General features: G+C 40.9%; 1 protein-coding gene across 16 annotated transcripts in view; it reads left to right on the forward strand.

Annotated features, from left to right (window-relative positions):
* Positions 1-19,199, forward strand: part of FRYL (FRY like transcription coactivator) — a 429,780-nt gene that overhangs the window by 153,802 nt on the left and 256,779 nt on the right. For all 16 annotated transcript variants that reach the window (XM_043513888.1, XM_043513887.1, XM_043513879.1 and 13 more), the window contains one exon: positions 4,675-4,874. In XM_043513888.1, coding sequence (XP_043369823.1) covers positions 4,755-4,874 — 120 coding nt within the window. In that variant the 5' untranslated portion in view covers positions 4,675-4,754. The remainder of the gene's footprint in view (positions 1-4,674; positions 4,875-19,199) is intronic.

Genomic DNA, 19,199 nt, shown 5'->3' on the forward strand with positions numbered 1-19,199 from the left:
AATCGAAACATATCCTAATCCTGACAGACTAAGATTATGTATTACACCAACTCCTAACATGATGCTCAGTGCAGCCCGCTATGTTAGGAAATTGTTTTGTTGAAGGAGTACAGCATCCACCATCAGATCTCTCCAAGAACTCTTCACCTACGGGAGAAAACAGAATAGGATTTTCAGTCAATGGCATAAGCAGTCTCTCAAGCACTCTGTCTTTCATTATCTGTTCTTCAAGTGGGGTAAACCCTAAATAAAGCTTTTCCTCAAAGAGAGTGCAAAATAGTCTGATTTATATTGTGAGGGAGAGTTGGTGTATACTTCTGTATGTTCCCTCCGATCACTCACATTGACAGTCAGGTCAGGAACCAAGATGTCATTGATAACTCTGGCTTGGGCTTTGCTGTTTTAGTTTTGCTTCCTGGAACTGATGTTGGAACAACACTGATATTGGGACCACTACTGTGGTTGGGGGCTGGGACCAGGGGAAGGGCTGGAGCAGAGCTGGGGGAAGAGCAGGGCTGGGTGGCGTTCCCTCCCTGCCCCTGCTATGCTCTCTGAACTTTTCTCTGCACCGCCCTAGGGGACATGCCCCAGAGTTTGGGGACCACTGCCGTAGAACGATGGCATTTGTTGAAAAGATTCCTTAGAGTTTGCTGAAGTAATTTTGCTTGTGATATTGGCATTCTCACAGATACTTATTTTTTATTGGTGTCAACCTTGTACCTTTCACCAGCACTGAATTAAGAAAAAATTCATATGAATAGGTTCTTTGACTTACAGTATAAAGTTAACACCACATTTCTTCTTTAGTCTTTAACTTAATAGTTTAGTCTGATGAGAATTTATGTAAAATGACCAAGACCCTTAAAATGAAGATTATAAATTAAATTTCCCATGAATGCTTTTTTTTCTTTGGGGTGTTGAATATTGAATCTCACTAAAAAGTATAGCTGCTGCAACTTCTGTAGTTTTTATTTTGAAGGTCATACAGTATTATTTTCCATACTTTAAGCTCTAATTTTTTAAAGAGGAAAAAAACTTCCATAATAACCATATAAGCCTAAAAGAACATTATTGTCACAGTTTATTTAAAGGTTTTTTTTCCCATCTGGCATTGTTAGCAACACACTTAAATACTTGAAAATAACATTTCTTTCCTAACAATGTCATCCTTTTTTTCCCCATTTGGCTTATTTTTTCCTCTCTATTTCTAAGAGAGTTGAAATTTACTGTGGTTATTTTTGTTTACTTCCTCATTTATGCACTAGCAGTATTCGTTATATAATCCCAGTTATAAAACCAGTCACTTCAGACACAGAACATGGTTGTCATATATTTAAGAATTACTAAATAATTATGGCTTTCAGGAGAGCTTTTAAAATCTTGCTAATAAGAGAGATGTAGTTGTATGTATTGAAGAGGTATGTTTGTATGTGTGCTGAATGTTGAATTTATCAAAAAGTTTGTTAATTAATGTAAGTTTTGTTGATGTATTGTAATGTAAATACTAGTTGAATAGGAAATTGCTTGAGATAGCTTTTCACCAGGCTTTGTGAAATGAATTTGCTATCTGATAATAGTAGCATACTGAAGCAGTCAGAAGTGTGGATTACATAGAAATGTAATTGACTGAAGTTGGACAGGTTTCAGAGTAGCAGCCCTGTTAGTCTGTATTCGCAAAAAGAAAAGGAGTACTTGTGGCACCTTAGAGACTAACAAATTTATTAGAGCATAAGCTTTCGTGAGCTACAGCTCACTTCATCGGATGCATTTGGTGGAAAAAACAGAGGAGAGATTTATATACACACACAGAGAACATGAAACAATAGGTTTATCATACACACTGTAAGGAGAGTGATCACTTAAGATAAGCCATCACCAGCAGCAGGGGGGGGGAAAGGAGGAAAACCTTTCATGGTGACAAGCAAGGTAGGCTAATTCCAGCAGTTAACAAGAATATCAGAGGAACAGTGAGGGGTGGGGTGGGGGGGGGGAGAAATACCATGGGGAAATAGTTTTACTTTGTGTAATGACTCATCCATTCCCAGTCTCTATTCAAGCCTAAATTAATTGTATTCAGTTTGCAAATTAATTCCAATTCAGCAGTCTCTCGTTGGAGTCTGTTTTTGAAGCTTTTTTGTTGAAGGATAGCCACTGTTTGTTTTTTTCCACCAAATGCATCCGATGAAGTGAGCTGTAGCTCACGAAAGCTTATGCTCTAATAAATTTGTTAGTCTCTAAGGTGCCACAAGTACTCCTTTTCTTTTTGAAGTTGGACAGAGTACCGTAGTTACTAGTTGTTGAGTCACATAGAAAGAAGCTATTAAGTAGGTTACCAAAAAGTCTAGGCCCAGTAGTAATCAGTATTTTCATTAATGGCTTCAAAGAAGAAAAAGAATACAGTCTAGTTAAAGATGTGGACGATAAAAAGCTCATAGACTTAGTTAACTTGCAGGCAAGTGTTTAAAATCAAAATTAAAACTTTGCAAAAGAAACAAACTGGTCTGAAATATTTAGAATTAGTTTAAATAAAGAATAATTTAGAGAAACTTACATAGGGAGAAATTCACATTAACCCAGTAACTGGTTAAAAGACAGGAAACAAAGGGTTAGGAGTAAATGGTTACTTTTTGGAAAGGAGAGAGGTAAATAGTGTTTCCCCCAGACATCTTTACTGGGACCAGTGATGTCCAACATACTCATAAATGATTTGGAAAAAGGGGTAAACTGTGAGGTGGCAAAAATTTGCAGACAATACAAAATTACTCAAGATAGTTAAACCCAAAGCAGACTCTGAAGAGTTACAAAGAGATCTCATAAAACTGGATGACTGGGCAATAAAGTGACGAATGAAATTCAATATTGATAAATGCAAAGTAATGCACATTGGAAAATATAATCCCAAGTACATATACAAAATTATGACTTCTAAATTAACTGTTACCATTCAAGAAAGAGATCTTGGAATCACTGTAGATAGTTCTCTGAAAACATCTGCTCAGTGTGCAGTGGCAATCAAAAAAGCTAACAGGATGTTAGGAACCATTAGGAAAAGAATAGATAATAAGACAGAAAATATTATAATGCCACTATATAAGTCTATGATATGCCCACACCTTGAATACTATGTACAGTTCTGGTTGCCCCATCTCAAAAAAGATATATTAGAATTGGAAAAGGTACAGAAAAAACAACAAAAATGATTAAGGGTATGAAACAGGTTCTGTGAGAGGAGAGATTAAAAAGACTGGACTTTTCAGCTTGGACAAGACATGGCTAAGGGGTAATATGATAGAAGTCTATAAAATCATGAATTGTGTGGAAAAAGTGAATAAGTGTTTGTTTATTCTGTCACATAACACAAGAACTGGGGTCACCCAATGAAATTAATAGGCAGCCTGTTGAAAAACAAAAAGAAGGAAGTTCTTCATACAACGCACAGTCAACCTGCGGAACTCATTGCTATGGGATGTTGTGAAGGCCAAAAGTACAACTGGGTTTAAAAAAGAAGTTCATGGAGGATAAGTCCATCAATGGCTATTAGCCAAGATGGTCAGGGATGCAACCTCATGCTCTGTGTGTCCCTAGCTGGGAGTGGATGACGGGGTGGTTCACTTAATGATTGCCTGTTGTGTTCATTCCCTCTGAAGCACCTGGCATTGGCGACTGTCAGAAGTCAGGATACTGAGTTAGATGGACCATTGGTCTGACCCAGAATGGCTGTTCTTAATCAAATGCACAAATACAAAATAAGGATATACAGCTTATGGAATAATAGCAGACAAAAGTTTCTTGTCATCTGAAACTCTGTTGCCAAAAAAACCCAAAACAGACAGCTGCTGTCTTGGCATATACTAATAGAAGTATTGGGCCAATTTTTTTCCCTAGTGACAGTCTAACTTCAAGGGACTCTTCAGAAATAAATTTGGCTGATTTTGTGCAAAACAAGCAATGTAGGTATCTGCTCTATTTGGCATATAAATGTTAAATAACAATAAAAATCTGTGCCTTGCATGATGACAGGTTTCAGAGTAGCAGCCGTGTTAGTCTGTATTTGCAAAAAGAAGAGGAGTACTTGTGGCACCTTAGAGACGATGAAGTGAGCTGTAGCTCATGAAAGCTTATGCTCTAATAAATTTGTTAGTCTCTAAGGTGCCACAAGTACTCCTTTTCTTTTTTTTAATAAAAATCTGTGTTAGTATGACCCCATTTGAAATATTGCATTTAATTTTAGATGCCTGATATAAACACAAACAAACTTACATTTTGGAGAGTTTGGGGAGGGAAACAAACAATTTGGCAAGTCACATGTATGATTAAAAGTGACCGCTTATGAACGAGTATATACAATAATACTAGGGAATTGCTTTCACTGGAGATATTCAAAGTTTTACTTGGTATCCTTTATTGGTCATCCAGTCCAGTAACCTTCAACTATTCTGAGTGTCCTTTTTGAGTGATTTTGCATTTCAGTGGTAAAGATGAAAAATTATATTTTCCTTACTTTCTTATTTGAAGCAAATTAATATTATACAAACTGAAAATCTTAGTGGAGGATAGAGGAAATATTTTTCTATTTCTAGTGTCCTGAAGTGCTGTGGGTGGTATGGTGTGCTTAAAATCTTGATAGTCTATTGCTTTATTACTAATTTTGGGTTTTGTTTCTTTTCTCTATAGCCTCAGCACCCACCAGCAGTGTAAGTAAACGTAGAGTTTCTCCCAACATCAGTTCCGCACTGGAAAAGAGAAGCATCATCATGTCTAACATTACTATTGACCCAGATGTCAAACCTGGCGAGTATGTCATCAAGAGCCTCTTTGCCGAGTTTGCTGTTCAAGCTGAAAAGAAAATTGAAGTTGTAATGGCTGAACCCTTGGTGAGTCCTTTGTTTTAGTAGCAATTAAATTGCTCATTTGTCTGAAATTTAATATCTTACTAGAAATTTATAAAAAAAATGATGAATGTAGAACTGGAACTGATACTGTAGTTGCAGAATTTTCATAGTGGTTGTCGTTTGGAGGGTAGGCGTGAAAAGCCCTGTACCAACAGGGTTGCTAACTGGATTTTTTTAATCTGCATTTCACTAAAACTGTTGCTAAGGATCCATAATACATATTGACACAAAACGCCTTAGTATTTATAAGTCCTGTAAAAGTGCAGAATAGAACAAAAAAGCAATCTTACTTTAACACTGCCTAACATTTTTCTTCCTGAAATTCCTTTTGAAGAATGTTTTGAAGATGTATGTTAAAGCTGAAGTTTTTCTTTCTTTTCTGAGTAGCAGTGGCTTTGGCAGCTGGACAAGAGAGTGGGTGACCAATGTATATTACAAATGAATTAAAACCCAAAAACCTGTTTAGAGATTCAGATGTGCGGATGCTGAAATAAACAAACAGAATATTTATCCTGGGGTATCTGGAATTACTTAATTCCTGTCTGTTTGAAAACTAATGGTCCAATGAAGACTGTGTAGCCGGTCGAGTGACTTGCTTTCTTAAAACTGAACGGGAGATACAAACACCAAACTGTGGTGGCAATCTCTATGAGCATGATGGATAAATGTGTAATACATCTGTTCTTTGGTTACATGGACTTAATTGGAGGCTTGCATTAAATCAAAAATAATACTACTGTTTAAAAAAAAAAAAAAGTGTAGCCACCAGCATATATATGCTAGCCTACCATATGATGGTGTAATTTTTTTAATGTTCTTGCCTTCATTCAACTCCTTAACTCTCTTGATCCTATGTTGTTACCTCTTATTTATTGTCCTAATATTTACTAAGGTGGCTTCATGTCATGGTCAGGGAACCTGGCTTTGTTCTGGAAATCCAGTTCTCTTGGGTAGCGTTCAGTTGACATAACTATGAGAGTCCCTCTTCTTGCAGTCCCCTACCTCATTCGCTATGCACCTTCCAGCTTCTGCAACGAGTGAGGCCGGGGTCCTACAGACAACATTTACAATAGAGTTCCTACAGCATCATTTACAATTCTTACTATTGTGCACAGCCATCCCGTGCACTGAAGGAGGCAGGGGTTCTGTGAAGAAATCAGTATGTAATTAAAGATTGCAACATACTACAAAGACTGCAGGGGGCTGAATTAAGGTTGCACAGGTGGGAAACTGAGAAGAATTGCCCACACTGAATGTCTTAAGGCTCCTACTATGATTCTTTTACCTCCATTCTTGGACTGAATTATTTCTGTTTTTTTATGAGCAATAAAGATAGACCTTTTGTTAGTATTTATGATTTTGTAAAGATACCAAAATGATGGGCAGAGGTGAGCTGGAGCTGGTTCGCACCGGTTCGCTGGATCTGGTTGTTAAATTTAGAAGCCCTTTTAGAACCAGGGTAGTGTAGCTAGGGGGGGAACAGGGAGAGTGGTTGCTCCCCCCACTGATCACATCAAAAGTGGCGCCTTAGGTGCCGACTCTGTGGGTGCTCCAGGGCTGGAGCACCCACGGGGAAAATTGGGTGGGTGCAGAGCACCCACTGGCAGCTTCCCGCCCTGCCCCCAATCCCAGCTCACCTCTGCTCCGCCTCCGCCCCTCTCTGCTTCTCCGTCCCCTCCCCCCAGCTTCCCGCGAATCAGCTGTTCGCGTGGGAAGCCTGGGAGGGCTGAGAAGCAAGCAGTGGCTTCGTGCTCAGGCCCAAGGAGGCAGAGCGGAGGTGAGCTGGGCTGGGGGGGGGGCATGAGGAAGGTCACCAGCGCCACAGTAGGTAACCCGGGGAGGCGCGCAGGGGAGCTGCTCCCCACCCTGGCTCACCTCCACCTCTGCCTCCCTCTTGGGCCCCTGACAAGATAAGGGTTACTGGGGGATTAGCAATCTCTAAGGACATGGCCCTCTAAACAGAGCCAGTCAGCAAGTGGTCCAGGCAGGGATCTGGCCTCAGGCAGGACTGAGCAACAAGTGATCTAACAAGCTCAGGCCCTCATGCATGGTGAAGCAACAAGCAGTCTATGGCACAGGCATGCAGACGGCAGGGCACCAAACAGTCTATCACCTGACGTCCTAGCTCAGGGAGGCAGCAAACAAGCATAGTTCTCTTGGCCTAAGGTAGGGAGGCTGCCACCACAGGGGTGGTTTGGTATCGGGGGTAGGGGAGCCCAGTCCCACCATATTACACCGGGTCCCAACCCAGGGCTTAACAATGGCAGATGGTCCCACCATTCTTTCAGCAGAGATGCAGCCAAAACATGCTGACTTGGATTCAGGCAACAACATAACTAGACTATAGTTGGGTGTCCCTGATCTACTTCCTACACTCACCTCACTGTGTACCTGTGCCTCAGGATTGTCCTTTGTCTCCCTGGGGTATGTCGTCAGTGGCAATCCCAGCATCTTGGCATCCTCCTTGGCTGGCAGCCCTGGTGATCCTGGTGAGTCCTCAGCGCTGTAGAGGTCCTCTTCAGGCTCCCGCTCTAGCAGCGGGTGGGAGGCGTCTGTCTCTCTCGGTGGCTCCAGCCCAACTGAGCTGCAGGGCCTGCCTTATATACTTCTTGTTCCACCCCTCTGCTTGGCAGTCCTGGCTCCATGCACCAGGGGATGAGTGGCGGCTCTCCCCATCAGTTTCAGAGGGAGGCCACACCTTTTCTCTGCATTGCCCATGGCTACATCATCCAGTTCTTTCTCTTGCCTCTCTTCCCTGTCCCTCTTCAGAGACCCTTCTCGTGAAAGCCTTTTGGAAACAGAAGTGGCCTTGTTACTTTGTCAAGAGGTGTAGAAGAAGTTCTGCAGGATTATAGGGGAAGAGTTTTCTGTTCCTGATGTTTCCTCATTCCAGAGGAAAAAGGGGGTCTTCATCCTATGCTGGAGACTCAACAAATACATACCCCAACTCAGATATGGGATGATAATGCTTGCCTCCTTTATTCCATCCCCCCAACCTCAGGACTGGTTTGTTGCTTTCAGTTTACTTCCACATCAGCATCCTCCCAGCCCATAGGAAGTACCTGAGATTTACAATGTGACGGAATCACTATCAGTACAAGGTACTACTCTTTGGGCTCTTTATAGCATTGAGTCTTTATGAAATGCCTAGCTGTGGTGCTGGTGCACGTAAAGAAGAAGGGCATCCATTTGTCTGTCTTATCTGGATGACTGGCTGATCAGAGGCATATCACAACTGGAAGTTTTGACAAGCCTTAGCTGTGCCCTTTTTCCGTTCATCCCGTTAGGCCTTCTTGTGAAAAGCAAGAATTCCTCTTTTTTATTGCATCCCAGATGATGGAGTTCATAGGACCCAAAATCGAGTCTACCATAGCAAGGGCTTAGTTACCTCAAGACAGAGTTCTTGCTCTCTGATCATTCATGAAGACAGTGATTTCACATCCAGTGGTGATGGTACAGACCTGTCTTACATTATTAGGCCATATATCTATATGTACGTACTGCTTTCCAGCCTTCACTGGGGCCCCTACAGTTCTGGCTCAGATTTGATGTACTTTCCTGCAATGCATCAGATTAGCAAGGCAGTTGTGGTTCCATTGCGTGTGCACATGCAAAATTGATCTGGTGGTTGCTTCCCAACAATATTTAGAAAGGGGGTGCCATTGTGTCGCTATTATTGTCCAGAGTATTAGTCACGGACCCTTCTGGTACAGGTTGGGGAGCCCACATGGATCATCTGCAAATACCAGTGACTTGGTTCTTGGAAGAAATTAAAAAATACATAAACAACTTAGAGTTCAAAACCATAACATTGGCATGCATGGCATTCCTCCTAGTCCTGTGACAGTCAGTAGTGCAAATACTGACAGATAGTACATCCACAATGCACTACCTAAACAAGAAAGGTGACTGCACTCTGCCTCCTCTTGCAAGGATGCGATCATGCTATCAAACTCATGCTCCCTACACTGTATATCTCCAGCAGCCCTGGGAGACAACCGTGACCTGGCAGACCTCCTAAGCAGGCAATCTGTCACCAACTATGAGTGGTCACTGCTGAATCCATCATCAACTTGATATTCCACCAATGGGAAAATCTGGTGTTTGCCACCAAGGACGATGCTAAATGTCCAAACTTCTGTTCCAGTGGAGGCGTATCCAGAGATCTCTACCAGATGCCTTCCTTTTGACATGGAATTAGGGCCTTCTTTACAGCTTCCCACTGATCACACTAATCCTCAGGATGGTTGCCAAAGCTAGATGAAGTTAGGTGAAACTCTGCCTCATAGCTGCCTCAGAATGGCTGAGACCATTCTGGCTGATGGATTCACTGCAGATGTCTGTACAATCACAGATCAGGCTCCTGGATTGGCCAGACCTGTCATTGCAAGATCAGGGTCCAGTATTCCATCTAGACCCAAAGTTCTGCAGCTGATGGCCCGGATGTTGTCTGGTTGAGTGCCATGTAAATGGACTGCCCCTCACATGTTTCGGAGATCCTGGCACAGAGCACGGCATTATCTGTGAGGAAAACTTATTCCTTGAAATAGAACAGGTTCTTGATATGGACAGCCCAACATGGCCTAGATGTGCTGCAAAATACCAATCCCAATACCAAGGATTTTGGACTATTTGCTGCAATTAAAACACTCTGGATTCTCAGTTCAGTTAAGGTCCATCTGGTGGCGATATTTCCATATCATTCACTGGTAGTCCTTTTCAATCTTCTCTTATCCAGTGGTATCTGAATTTCTTAATGGCCTTATGCATGCCTACCCACTGGTTAAAGATCCTGCTCCAGTGTGGAACCTCAGCATCCTCTTTCACACATTCACAGTTAGTGAGCTGCAGATGCACATGGCAGAACCTCCATATAATTCATTTCATAGCTATAAAGTGTACTGAGACATTATGCAAAATTCCTCCCCAAGGTGATTGTGGAATTCTGTTTGGATCAATCAGCTTGCTTGTGTTCTTCCCAAAACCCTGTTCTGTGCAAGTGGAGAAAAAGCTCTACACCTAGAACTTATCCAGAGCTCTCCAATATTACATAGACAGGACCAAATCATTGTCAGTCGTAACATCTATTTTTAGCTATGGCTGGCCACTCCAAAGGGTCAAGCCATTTCATCCCAAAGACTTTCAAAATGGATAATGTGTATCTCTCTGTGCTACCAGGTGGCTGATGTCCCTCTGATAGTTAGGGCTCATTCCACCATAGGTCAAGCAGCATTCTGAGCATGTCTCTGCAACTTGCCAATAACCCAAATCTGCAAGGCTGCTACATGGAACAATCTGCTAACATTCGTAAAGCATTATGTTGTGAAATGGCTGCTAACTGGTATGCAAAGTTTAAAAAAGCTGTACTACAGTCTCTGTTTGACTGTTGCAGCTGATGCCCACCCTCCTGAATAAGATACTGCTTGTCAGTCACTTACAGTAGGATCAACATTTATATATATTTGATGAAGAGAGGATGGGTATTTGTCCCACTTACTGTTTTTTTCAAGTATGGATCCCACAACCCAGCCTCTATCCCCACTTTAGGGGTCCTCAGCTAACATTCATTTCTGAGTTGCAACGTAACTGCTCCATCCTTTATGCACTCACACAAGAGGAGGCACAGGACACATGCATGGCCCCATTGGACACTGCTATTGAAGAGATTCTGACCTTGCATGCATGAGATGCATGCACACTTACAGTGGGATCCCCACTGATAACTTCATCTTGCAGAGCCACAATTACTGTAGGGTAAGCAACTGTTGTTTACTGATGGAACACTCAACACATGGGATTATCATTATATAATATGTTAGTTACTGGTTTATTCATTGTGGATCACAATCTTTTATTGAAGTCAGTGAAAGAGTATAACAGCTCATTGACATCGGTAGAGGACTGTTACAATACCCTTATTGTGAATGATCTTTTACAGCCTTTCATGGATGACAGTAAATGAAAAGTAACAATTAAAATCTCAATCTTTTAATTTTCTCCTTTTACTGAAATTTACTGCTATTATAACATTAGCAACAGTCCCAAATGAATATAATCTTGTACTCTGGGGTTATCTTTTGTCCTCTGTTCCCATATCTTGTAAATGTTAAAAATAAGACTGAATACAATCCAGTCATCTTCCAGACCAAGAGTATCCTCTATAGCACCAAGCTGATCTTCCTTTCTTGCAAATGTGGATATTACTAATTACTTACTAATTTTGGTGTAGATTGTGTGCGTCATTGCTTTATAGATATGTAAGGAGAGACAGTCTCTGCCCCACTGAGCTCTTGGACAAAATAGTTCAGGCAGAGAAAGTATATTGGGCATGCAAAGAGTTTGAGGTACTGTAGGAATCTTATAAAGGTCAATTCTGAAAGGCTATATGGAAGAAGTATCTGAAGCAGCTTAGGCCATGTCTACGCTTGCGAGCTTACAGCGGCACAGCGATACAGCCGCACAGCTGAGTTGATAAGAGTGCTTGTATAGCTGCTCTATGCTGACTGGAGAGAGTTCTCCCATTGATATAATTAAACCACCTCCAACAAGTGGCGGTAGCTATGTCAGTGGGAGAGCGTCTCCTGCTGTCATAGTGCTGTCTACACTGGTTCTTCTGTCAGTGTAACTTATGTTGCTCAGAGGGATGGTGGGGTTTTTTGTGTGTGTTTGTTTTTGTTTTTTTTTTTTTTAAAAAAACACCTGAGCTACATAAGTTATACCAATAAAAGTGCTAGTGTAAGGCATACCTTTACAACTTAGTAATGTTAGGTCAAGCATGTATTTATGTTATATAAATATATGTACATATAGATAAACATGCATGTAATATTTCCTCCCCACCCCTTTACTACTTGTGTCATATGGGAGATGAGTGACTTGATTTTCAGTCTGTGTGTACTGTGGAAGCAGTGTATGGAGCCTGATCCTAATAGGTTATGAATATCTTCAAATCCCTTTGATTTTAGTTCTTCACAGAATAGGGCCGTTCCTTCTTTGAGAAGGAAGAGTCTTGTGTCACTCAACAGCAACTACTGTATGCTTATCAAGGCTACTGTTTCCTTAGCTCAGTTTTTTTGTCAGAAGTATAGTAATTGCCACACTATTCCCTCAAGGCAGAGAAGTTGCACATTGGAGGACTGGAATTGCACCCTGAGGAGGGGGGGGAAAAAAAGGCCTTTACATTTAGAACAACTTAATTTGCCTTCTGCTCAGGAATGGTTCAATACTGAGCTCGCATTAAAGCTGAAAAAACGTTTTAAAGTGGTGCTGCGTTGTTACTTGTTTCTGATACTTCCTTTGAACAGTGACCAAGATGGTTCCTTTGATAAATGTGTGCCTGTCTTTTGACGAAACTTTTTTATAGTTTGTTTCCAATTTTAAAACAAGCACTCTGTCATTTTTCAGGAAGGTAATACAGTAATGGCAGAGCTTGACCACATTTTTTTTGTTTTTCTATAAACCCTCATGAATTTCAGTAGGAATTCTAAAGAGAGAAAAACATATGGTTGCTTGCATTTTGAATAGAATTGGATGACATGCTACAGCAGAGCTGGGAAAACTACAGCCCGTGGGACCCTCCTGCCCGGCCCCTGAGCCCCTGACCAGGGAGGCTAGCCCCCGGCCCCTGCCCCGCTACTCCCCCTCCTCTGCAGCCTCAGCTCACTGCACCACAGGCACGATGCTCTGGGCAGCGCGGCGGGGCTGCGAGCTCCTGGGGCAGCACAGCTGCAGAGCTCGGCCTGATCTGGTACTCTGTGCTGCGTGGTAAGAGGGTAGGGAGCAGGGCAGATTGGATAGAGGACAGGAGAGTTCGGGGTGGTGGTCAGGGGGTGGGAGGTGGATAGGGATTGGGGTGGTCAGAGGGCGGGGAACAGGGGGGTTGAATGGGGACAGGGGTTCCAGGGGGGGCAGTCAGGAAGGAGAGGGAGCTGTTGGATGGGGCGGTGGGGGGAAGGTAGGGGTACCAATCAGGGGACAGGGAGAAGGGGTGGTTGGATAAGGCAGGGGTCCGGGGGGGAGGGGCTGTCGGGGCGAGAAGCGGGCGGGGGCAGATGGGGGGTGGACCACACACCCCCTTCCCAACCAGCCCTCCATATAATTTTCTAAACCCAATGCGGCCCTCAAGCCAAAAAGTTTGCCCGCCCCTGTGATACAGTCTCATAAATTTCAGCTGTAGCACCCTGGGCATTTTGTCTGTTCCCTTCTCAACCCACCTCACTCCCCTTAGGTAGCTATACCATGATTTACAAAGGTATTTAGGCACCTAAAGATGCAGATAGGTATACAGTGGGATTTGCAAAAATTATCTAAACACCTAACTACCACTGAAAGTCATTCCCTTGAAGGAGCAGAGGAAAAGGAGGAGAAGACAGGGGCAGAATCTTTGGGCCTTTCTTTTCCTTCCCTCCCCTCTGTTCTGTGTAATTTCTAAAGAACATGGTAGAAAGAAAACCAGAAGAGAACAGAGGTTTTATTAATAAATTGTGCAGAATGTTTATAATTGTTTTAATTCTTAATAAACAATATATTAGCAGTGAATAGGATACCTCTTTATTGGATCAACACATAATTTATAACAGCTTTTTGGGGGCAACAAGGTCTGTTTACATAAACTTTTGTCTCAAAATAGGCCTATATATTTTATTGTATTCTGCTTAAATCTTGTCATATCTACCCTTGCATTCTTTAGCAGTAATCTAACTATATCTTACTCTTGAGACACAGAGGAAGTAGATGGTTGGCAGTGATACAGTAGTATTTTCAGGATGTGTGGGCTTATAGCTTAATTTTTTTTTAAACCTATAACCCCATTTAAAAGAGAATTTTGAATCCTTCTTATGGAAGTAAGGCAGAAAATCAACTGAGAAGTGCTATATAATAGGAAAAGGGGACAAAAAAGGAACAATAAGGAAAGGAGAAATACCATGTAATAGGGAAATAGAACTTGAAGGGGCTAAAAAGGTCAAAAAGGGAACCACAGTTCTGTAGAAAAAAGATAAGTGGGGAAGAAACAAGGACTAACAACTTATTTTTGTATTCTGATTTGATCCATGTACCCTTATTAAGAAAAATAGTGGAAAAGGCTACAGATTCATGCCGGAGATCTAGTACTATCACAGATAACTTCAGGACAATACTTTGTAGTATTCTGGTGTATTTTTGGCCCATATTGGATGCCTCGAATAGTTGAGTAATTATTCAGGAATGAATTTTCATGAATTTTTTGGCATTTGTTTCCTGTTGCCACAATCCTGGTTGTGTACCCTGCAACATAATGAGAACGAAATTGGTGGGGAAGAGACAAAAACATTATATTCATGTTTTTTTCAGCTATAGCAATAATTATTTTGATGCTATGTAAATCCTGTTGTTTGTGACATCCTGTGGTCAGTTGTTCTGCCTCTCACAAAAACAGTGAGAGGACGCAACTGCTGAGGAGAAAATCTATTTTCTAACTTTTCTTTCAATCTTGAAATGGCTGAAAGGCAAGCAAATTAATGGGCCCTATGCCTGCAACTGTCGCTTGCATAAAAAGTCCTTATTTGTACAAGCAATTCCATGGAAGGCTTAGGGCACCAATGTGTTAGGTACTGTTCAAACATGAAGTAAAAGGCAGTGTAAAAAGACAAAAATAAATGGAAGGTGGTAAGGATACATGTAAGTAACAGGGTCAGACTCATTGGCACCTTCCCTCAACATGACTAGGAGCATATGAGGGATGAGGGAAAGGTAAATAATTAAAATATATACAATTCTAATATGTTAATTAATAAAATATACCTATTTAATATACATGATTTATTATAAGAAAAATATAATATTCATCATATGTACCTGTAAGCTCTTCAACCTATATATTAATTGGTTATTTTCTTGTAGCCATTATGAAAAAAGTAGGTCTTTGGGAAGGATTGGATCAGAAAACTCAGAAATGTTTGTGGGAGAAATGGGGTATGTGGATGGTCTTTGATGGGCAGAGGAGGTGGGAGTTCTTGGGAGTACAGAAGCAATAGAAGAGAAGGACAAAGAAGTATGGGGAGCATAGTTTGATGCGCCTTGAGGGTAAGGACAAGAAGCTTTAATGTTATGCAGTGGAAAAGTAGGAACCAGTGGAGGGATCCAAAGTGGGGAGAGAACATATTGTCAGAATGACAGGCAACAAAGAAATTAATGGTTTCTTTTTGAATGGAGAGGTGTGTGGAGAGGGAGGGGGAGGGGGATATGGGAGTCACAGGGAGATTGCAGTTACCATGACAGGAAGTGACAAGGCTGTGGGCAAGAGTTTTAGCTGTAAGGATAGAAAGTAAAGGTCCAAACTTAGTAATGGTATGGTGACAGGAGTCACAATATTTGGTCTCTGCCTGAATGTATGAGCTAGGCAACAGCGGAGTTGGAGATGGCTCCCAAGTTGAAGACCTGGGTGACTGAAAAATTAGCGGTATTATCCCCAGGCTTAAATTCAGCCAGAGCTGTCTGGAGCAGCACTTCAGTAAATATTTTCAACCCCCATGGAATTTTTATAGCATTTGGGTGGGGGGAGAGGAGCAGGAAATACTCTGAGACTTTAAGCCCTGGTTATCACCAGTAACAGGAATGGTTGAGTGGGTAGGAATCAGGTAATAAAATTAGGATTTCAGTTTTAGCCATCTTAGGTTTAAGTTGATGGCAAGACATCTTAGGAGAAGGTGTTGCTGAGACCCAGTACAACATGGTCTTGGATGAAGAGAGGCATGTCAGGAGTGGAGATTTGTGAGTGATCCACATAGATGATAATTGAAGCCATGTGAACAAGTGAGTTCACCGAAAGAAATGGTGAGCTATAAATGCTGGGTGACCAGATACTGGTGGTTGCTCTTGATTATACAAGTATAAATCTAAAGGGTGGGGGAAAGTCATAAGCTGTTCACTGTGTACTTAAGTTGTTCAGAGAGTTAAGCATATTTTGGTAAGTGAAATTGATTACAAATTAATTTCCTTAAGTACTACACACCTTTTTATTTTCACACTAGAGCCTTATATTACACAGAGAAGCTATCATTTGGTGATTTTAAATTGCATGCAGCAGTGTTTAGCATACATTTGAACTATAAAAAGTTTGCTAATGATTTTCCCCACTCATATATTAGTTCCAAAACTGTTGATTTTAGGGACTTGCAATCCTATTAATGGAGAAGAGAGATGATCTTCTGATTTGGTTTCTTAATATTTGGTTGGGGATATTAGAAATACTGTCAGGTTTTTGATGTCTTGGGGAGAGAATGAAAATAGCAAATCAAGGGGAAATCATTTGCAATATTTTTTTAGGAATGCTAAGAGCAGTACTGCATATATATGCTACAGTGATTACACCAGATTTTTAAATAGGTTCTTCATGCAAGACTATTGTACACTATAGATTTTTACTAAGCATATAGCCAGCATATCTTTGCTTTTTTTTCTTGAGTCACTGAATGAGGAGGTCTCTTTGTACACCCATCATGTATTTCAAATAAAGTCTCATCTGTTTGGTGTTCTTATACTAAAATCAGAATTTTATGTAATGTTTAAGAAACATATACGTTGGGATTTTTGTTCAGTTTTGATTATATTGTAGGGCATGTGCAAATACTTAAGATGATCTTATTTAATAACACTGTGGCATGTGAAATTCCATTAACCCTAAATAATACATTTTGCAGTTGACGTTCAGTATATATTTTCTCTGAAGTGTGGTTTTAATGTAGATAGAGGTTTTCTTCAAGTTCTCTCTCTCTTTAGGAAGCTTCCTATAACTTTAAGGCATGTCCAAGAAAGAAAACAATGTTCTTCTAAAGTTAGGAGAACAGAGTTTGGGTATCCCCTAGTTTGTTGAAAGGATCTTTCTTTGCCTACCTACCTGCCTACCTATATTCAGCTTTCTTAACTCTAGTTTATTCCTCTCCTCACCTGCTTAGCTTCAGCACTAGAGAATTTTCCCCACCTGCATTACTCCTCTGATTCAATACTGAGAGACAAAATATCACCTACCTACAAAATCAAGTTAATGAGAGTCAGACAAATACCACTGACTGGCTTTCAGGTTAGTTTTGTTTGTACCATAGTTATGCCAGTAAGTTTTATTCTTCAGTGGATTGCTCTTGAAAGGCCTTATGGAAGAAGTGTGTGTGGTTTTGCTGAAGGAGGGATTTGAATTAAGATGGTGTGATTGACTAAAAGACAAGAGGAGGAAGATTCTTCCAGGTATGGTAGAAGACATTTCTGCATTTCCTTTGTGTCGTGTCTGCATTTTTGTAAAGGGGGTTTCCAATCCATTCCCGTGAGAAACTGAGTTTGGAAGGGGGATTTCTTTTTATTACTTGAGATTTTATGGGTTTGTTTTTTTCCTTTTTCCTTTGAACAACAAGGAGGCATTGGTTCTCATTGGACTGATTCAGTGAAGCGATTTTGTAATTCCTTGTTTGAATGTTAAAATCTTGCACATCTTGAGGTCTCTGAAATTAATTGTATTAAATTTATCAGAATGTAATAATTTCTAATACTGAATTCAAATACCTACAGTAAGAATTGGAATGAATGCTAAAAAGGATTCTTGTGTCCAAAAAACCCAAATATTAAATATGTCAGAAATTAAAAACTAAAGATACAAATGCTTTTGAAACTTTTGAACCAAATGTTCTTATCCTGTTACAACAATACATCTTTTTAGAGAGAAAGTACCCACGTTGGTACTCAAAAGAAATACGAGTATCTGAGGCCAGATCTTCACTTTAAACACTGCCATTGTAGCAATTCAGTGAAGATGCTATTATACCAATAGGAGAGCTTCTCCTATCGGTGAGTTAATCCACCTCCATGAGAGGCAGTAGCTAGGTCCATGGGAGAAGCCTTCCCATTGACATAGCACTGTCTACACTGGGCGTTAGGTTACTTGGGTGTGGATTTTTCACACCCCTAAGCAATGTAATTATACCAATGTAGGTTTGTAGTGTAGACCTGACCCAAGTCGTCTTTTCCAGCACTAGCAAATTTACTCTGTGTGACAGAGAGCTTGGCAACAGTAACTGTATCAGCAGTTGGATGACTGGATCAGCAATGAAATTGTCCCGGAATAAGCCTAAGGTGCAAAGCTGGGCTTAATTGAAAGATTGAATGGGCCGAGGAAAGCCCCACAAGCTAATTAGCTAGGTAGACTAGAAAATAGAAAAGGCTTGTGGGAGGGAAGAGAGAGACTGGCAGACTTTTGAGAGCCAGGAGAGATCTCTTGGGGGAAGAAACCTTCTGTCTCCACTCTCTTTGGCTGAGTGAGCGAAGGATTGTAACCTTGTAAATACAGAGCTGCACAAGTGTGTTGTAAATAAATTGTACAAGGTGTTTCACCAGAAGAAAGTTTCCAAGCAGTTTGTGGCAAGAAAAGAGACTGGAGGGGGCTGATGCCTAGTCATACCTAGCTCACAACTTACTGGGGCAATGGATAATATCAGTAACTGATTAGGAAAGGTGTCCTGACTTGAAAAATCCAGTCTTAGCATAAAATAGTTTTTATACACGTCTAAAAAGTGTATCTTGAAACTGAGCTGTATTTAGAAACAAGAGGTAAGATTTTAAAAAGCACACTCATTGTTGGGATATACTTCCAATTGATTTCAATGGCAAAAGAGAAAGTATGGATGGATGGATGGATGGATATGAAAATCCCACCCAGCATGGTTTAAAAGCTGCTATAAAATCCATGAAAATAGTAAAGAGAGCATCATTTTAATTAACACCAGGCTTGAAAAAATTACCAATCTCACATCATCCGCTGGCTAGGAGGAAAGAAGCAACAGGGGTGGAGTGAGGGCACTGCTTTTTCTCCAGCCTCTGTTTTTGGGAGCTATGAATAACTTCACTGTGTGGGTTTGCTTCTGCAGCTCATAGCTCTTCCAATCAACAGCAGTGTGAAATGGACATGTCAATTGCACTGCTGTCTGAATAGCAACAGTAAAAACTTATCAGTGTCTTGCATGTGGTGATAGCCATGTGATAAATTCTTTTTATCATAAAAAGAAAAGGAGTACTTGTGGCGCCTTAGAGACTAACAAATTTATTAGAGCATAAGCTTTCGTGAGCTACAGCTCACTTCATCGGATGCATCCGATGAAGTGAGCTGTAGCTCACGAAAGCTTATGCTCTAATAAATTTGTTAGTCTCTAAGGTGCCACAAGTACTCCTTTTCTTTTTGCGAATACAGACTAACACGGCTGCTACTCTGAAACCTGTCTTTTTATCATGTACCTGTGACCAGCTCACTTGCATTCTATCCATTAGTCCACCTGAATTCAAGCTGAG

Source organism: Dermochelys coriacea, chromosome 4 (genome assembly GCF_009764565.3).
Source record: "Dermochelys coriacea isolate rDerCor1 chromosome 4, rDerCor1.pri.v4, whole genome shotgun sequence".
NCBI lineage: Eukaryota > Metazoa > Chordata > Testudines > Dermochelyidae > Dermochelys > Dermochelys coriacea.